This window comes from Neopelma chrysocephalum, unplaced genomic scaffold, assembly GCF_003984885.1.
Source record: "Neopelma chrysocephalum unplaced genomic scaffold, ASM398488v2 Primary Assembly neopelma1_143237, whole genome shotgun sequence".
Classification (NCBI taxonomy): Eukaryota; Metazoa; Chordata; class Aves; order Passeriformes; family Pipridae; genus Neopelma; species Neopelma chrysocephalum.
Genome location: NW_020932739.1, coordinates 1753 through 5993, shown reverse-complemented (window position 1 = coordinate 5993; position 4241 = coordinate 1753). Strand labels below are relative to the sequence as shown.

At 63.0% G+C, this 4241-nt stretch overlaps 1 protein-coding gene across 1 annotated transcript; it reads left to right on the top strand.

Annotated features, from left to right (window-relative positions):
- Positions 1 to 504: 504 nt before the first annotated feature.
- On the top strand, positions 505 to 1994 carry LOC113962307 (keratin, type II cytoskeletal 5-like; the record flags this gene model as incomplete). Its single annotated transcript, XM_027673078.1, has 4 exons — positions 505 to 630; positions 952 to 1172; positions 1559 to 1593; positions 1708 to 1994. Coding segments are annotated over 4 exons (669 nt in total), but the record flags the coding sequence as incomplete, so codon positions are not given.
- Between the last annotated feature and the right edge of the window lie 2247 nt (positions 1995 to 4241).

The following is a 4241-nucleotide window of genomic DNA, read 5'->3' as shown; positions in this document are numbered from 1 at the left end:
TGATTCCTGGGAGCACGGGCTGATTCCCGGGAGCATGGGCTGATTCCTGGGAGCACAGGCTGATTCCCGGGAGCATGGGCTGATTCCTGGGAGCACAGCCTGATTCCCGGGAGCACAGCCTGATTCCTGCGAGCACGGCCTGATTCCTGGGAGCACAGGCTGATTCCTGGGAGCACAATCTGATTCCTGGGAGCACAGCTTGATTCCTGGGAGCACGGCCTGATTCCCAGGATCCAGGGGATGTCAGTGCCCTGACCTCGGGCTCGCTGGTGGCTCTGACCTGACACCCTTTCCCTCCCGGGCTGTTGTGGGGGCTCTGTGCAATCATGCCAAGCATCGACAACCGAGGGCAAATGCTGCCCTTCCACAGTCAGCTTTCCCAAGGGAACGTTGTCCCCCGGCCCTTTCCCCACATCCAGACCTGCTCCCAGTGCCCCGCGGTCCCCTCTGCTCCCCTGAGCCCCCCCCTCGGGGCGTAACCAGTGCTCTCCCTCCCCGTCCCAGTACGAGGAGCTGCAGGTCTCGGCCGGGCGCCACGGGGACGACCTGAGGAACACCAAGATCGAGATCTCGGAGATCAACAGGATGGTGCAGAGGCTGCGCAACGAGATCGACAGCGTCAAGAAACAGGTGGGATGGGGGGGTCCTGCAGGGTGGTCCTGCAGGGGGGGTGGGAGCTGTTGGAGGTCGGGCATGGTGGGAAGAGCCAAGTCCCACCAGGAGTTGGACCAGGCTCCCCAGGGCAGCGGTGCCAAGCCTGGCAGAGCTCAAGGACAACACTTTTGAGGTGTCCTGTGTGGGGTTAAGAGTTGGACTCGATGGTTCCTGTGATCCTCCTGTGGTTCTCTGAGCTCTCAGTGCCACCCTGGTGTCTGCACCCCCCCAGCAACGCTCGGGAGAGCGGTTTGGGGCATCCCAAGCCAACCGGGTCCCTGCTCTCCTCCCTCCCAGTGTGCCAACCTCCAAGCCGCCATCGCCGAGGCCGAGGAGCGCGGGGAGATGGCCCTCAAGGACGCCAAGGCCAAGCTGAGCGAGCTGGAGGACGCCCTCCAGAAGGCCAAGCAGGACCTGGCCCGGCAGCTCCGGGAGTACCAGGAGCTCATGAACGTCAAGCTGGCCCTGGACATCGAGATTGCGACCTACAGGAAGCTGCTGGAAGGGGAGGAGAGCAGGTGGGGACACGGGGACCTGTCGTGTGCTGCTCCTCAGGGCAGGGACCCTCTCCCTGCGCTCAGAGAGCTCCTCCCGAGGGGCCGGAGCTCCGGGCCAGAGAGGGACGGTTAAATCACGAGCGTTGGAGGAAAAGCTTCGTTCCCCCGGCTCCTGGCTCTGCTTAAAACGAGCGTTGCCACCTCCCGGCTCTGCTCAAAATGAGCGTTGTCACCTCTTGCCACTGCTCAAAACGAGCGTTGTCACCTCCTGGCACTGCTCAAAACGCGCGTTGTCACCTCCCGCCTGTGGCCCGGCCCTGCCCCAGCCCAGAGACCCCCGGGAGCCTCGTTGGGTGCTCTCACGGACAGTTTTCGGCGTCATTCCTCACTTTCCCCTTTCCCCACAGGCTGGCTGGAGAAGGAGTGGGAGCCGTCAGCGTCTGTAAGTACCTCTCCCCTCTCCCCTCTCCCCTCTCCCGACAGACCCCCCCAGTTTGGGGTGTGTGGGGGCAGCGGGACCCTAACGCGGGTGTTCCCGGTGTGTTTTCCCCCCCAGCCGTGGTCAGCAGCTCCAGCGGGATGGGATACGGCGGCGGGAGCTGCCTGGGGATGGGCGGAGGGCTCGGGATGGGCGGCGGCGGCGGATTCTCCGTGAGCGGCGGCGGCTTCGGGGGAGGCAGCGCCGGAGGCTTCGGGGGAGGCAGCGGCGGCGGCTTCGGGGGGCTCAGCTACGGCGGGGGCAGCACCTTCAGCTCCGGCAGCAGCCGAGGCGTGAGCTCCAGCACGGGCGGCAGCGTCAGGATCGTCTCCAAGACCACCACCAGCAAAAAGACCATCAGATAAGGGCGGAGAGCCCCCCGGGGGCGGCGGGAGCGGGTCCCGCCTGCCCCTGCCCTGCGCACCCAGGGTGTAAATAGCTGCGCTAGACCCTCTCCTTCCTCCGTCCTTCAGCTCCGGGCCCGTGGGGGGGGGGCTCCAGGACCCCCCCTCCGGAACCCGGAGCGCCTTTGGCCGAAGCACCGGTTGTAGCGGGTCCCCGGCGGGGCTTTGCGGACCCCGGGGAGCCCCTCTGTCCTCGGTCTCCCTTTGGATTCACGCGTCCAAAGGGAAGGGGAAGCGCTTCGCTGGTCGGGGACGAGGTTTCTTTCGTCCTAATCCACGTCTGACCACTTTGTGGAGCCACAGCCCCGGGTCCTCGGCGGCGAAAACACCTCCGAGAGGCTCCCAAAGCCTCTGCCTGCGACTCCGGTTACAACCTCCAAAGGTTTTTGTCTGCAACAAGATTTTTTCCCCCCCAGCCCCTCTGTTCTCTCAGGCCCCCGCGGGAAAGGCTTTGCTTGGTGTGTGTTTGGTTTCTGACTCCTTGTCCCCGGGGCTGCAGCCCCTTCACCTCCAGGCCCAACACACGGGAAGGTCCAATAAAGAGCATTTGACATTTTTAAAGCCTGCTGGGCTTGGGCTTTTCTTCTCTGCCGGCCCGGGGGTGCCTGTGCCCTGTCCCTGCTGCGGGGGGGGACACTCCGGGGCCAGATCTGGGACAGGATCGGCTCCCTGAGGAAACAAAACTCAATTTTAGGAGCTGGGCTCTGGGACAAGTCGGGGAAAGTGGGAAGGAGGGTGGGATGAGCAGCCTGGGCTCATGGAAGGGTGAAAGGAGGGTGGGATGAGCAACTGGGCATGTGGAAGGGGGAAAGGAGGGTGGGATGAGCAGCCTGGAGTGGTGGAAGGGGGAAAGGAGGGTGGGATGAGCAGCCTGGAGCGGTGGAAGGTGCCCCTTCTCATGGCAAGGGAGTGGAACTGGGTGGCCTTCAAGGTCCCTTCCAAGCCAAACCATTCCATGATTCCATGGTTGGAGAACTGAGGCACAGGGGAGGAAAAGCTGCCTCAGGACTGAGCCAAAAGCTGGATGGGTCCCACTGTGGTGAGAAAGGATCGTCTCCTTGGGAAAAAAAATTCAGTTTTAGGACTTGGGCTCTGGGACATGTTGGGGAAGGTGGGAAGGAGGGGGGGATGAACAACTGGGCTCATGGAAAGGGGAAAGGAGGGTGGGATGAGCAGCCTGGAGTGGTGGAAGGTGGGAAGGAGGGTGGGATGAGCAGCCTGGGTTGGTGGAGGGTGCCCCTACCCGTGGCAGGGGGCTGGAATGGGACAGTCTTTAAGGTGTTTTCCAAGCCAAACCATTCCATGACTCCATGGATGGAGGACTGAGACACGGGGCAGAAAAAGCTGCCTCAGGACTGAGCCAAAAGCTGGATGAATCCCCCCGTGGGGGTGACCTGCACAGCTGCCCTTTCTGCCTGTCCCTGCCGGAGGGAGGTGGGAAAAGGAGGATTCCCGAAGGTTTAGCTGGGATTCATGAGCTGGGGAAGCCATTAGTTAGTACAAGGTTGGAGGAGCCCAGCCCTGGAATCAGCAGCACGGGGAGGACACGGAGGGATGGAGGGATCAGTGTCACAGTAGGGAGGGGATGGAGCACGGGGACATGGCCCTGGCCAGGAACAGCCCCTGGGGGGGTGGGCACAGGGCAAAGAGCCCCAAACCTGCACACCCCGTGCTGGCACACGGAGCTGTCCCCAAATATCCCACGAAATATCCCGGCTGTTCCTCTGGAAGGGCAGTTTTGGGGCCTTGGCTTCATCTGGAATGAACCCAAAGTCTTCGAGGTGTCCTCGGCACCCGGACCCCCAGTTCCCACCAGCCCCCCCAGGGGGGTTTCCACGAGCCCCTGGATAGAGAGTTTCAGCTCCTGAACTGATTCCAGGCTCCCTCCTGGGGCTCTGGGGGCATCCCCTGGATCTCACTCCCTGCCAGGGCCAGGGGTGGATCCCTGGGGCAGCAGGGAGGGGGCAGAGGTGGGAACCCGACCCCAAGGGCAGGAGCACGAGGTGGGAACCCCAAAGGCAGGAATAAAAGGTGGGAACTCTAAAGGCAGGAATATGAGGTAGAACTCGGTCCTGAAGGCAGGAACACGAGGTGGGAACTCTAAAGGCAGGAATCTGAGGTGGGAATCCAGCCCTGGAGGCAGGACCACAAACCAAGGGTGAAGAAAGGGGCCGGGGCAGGAGGGAAGCAGACCAGGAAGGACCCACA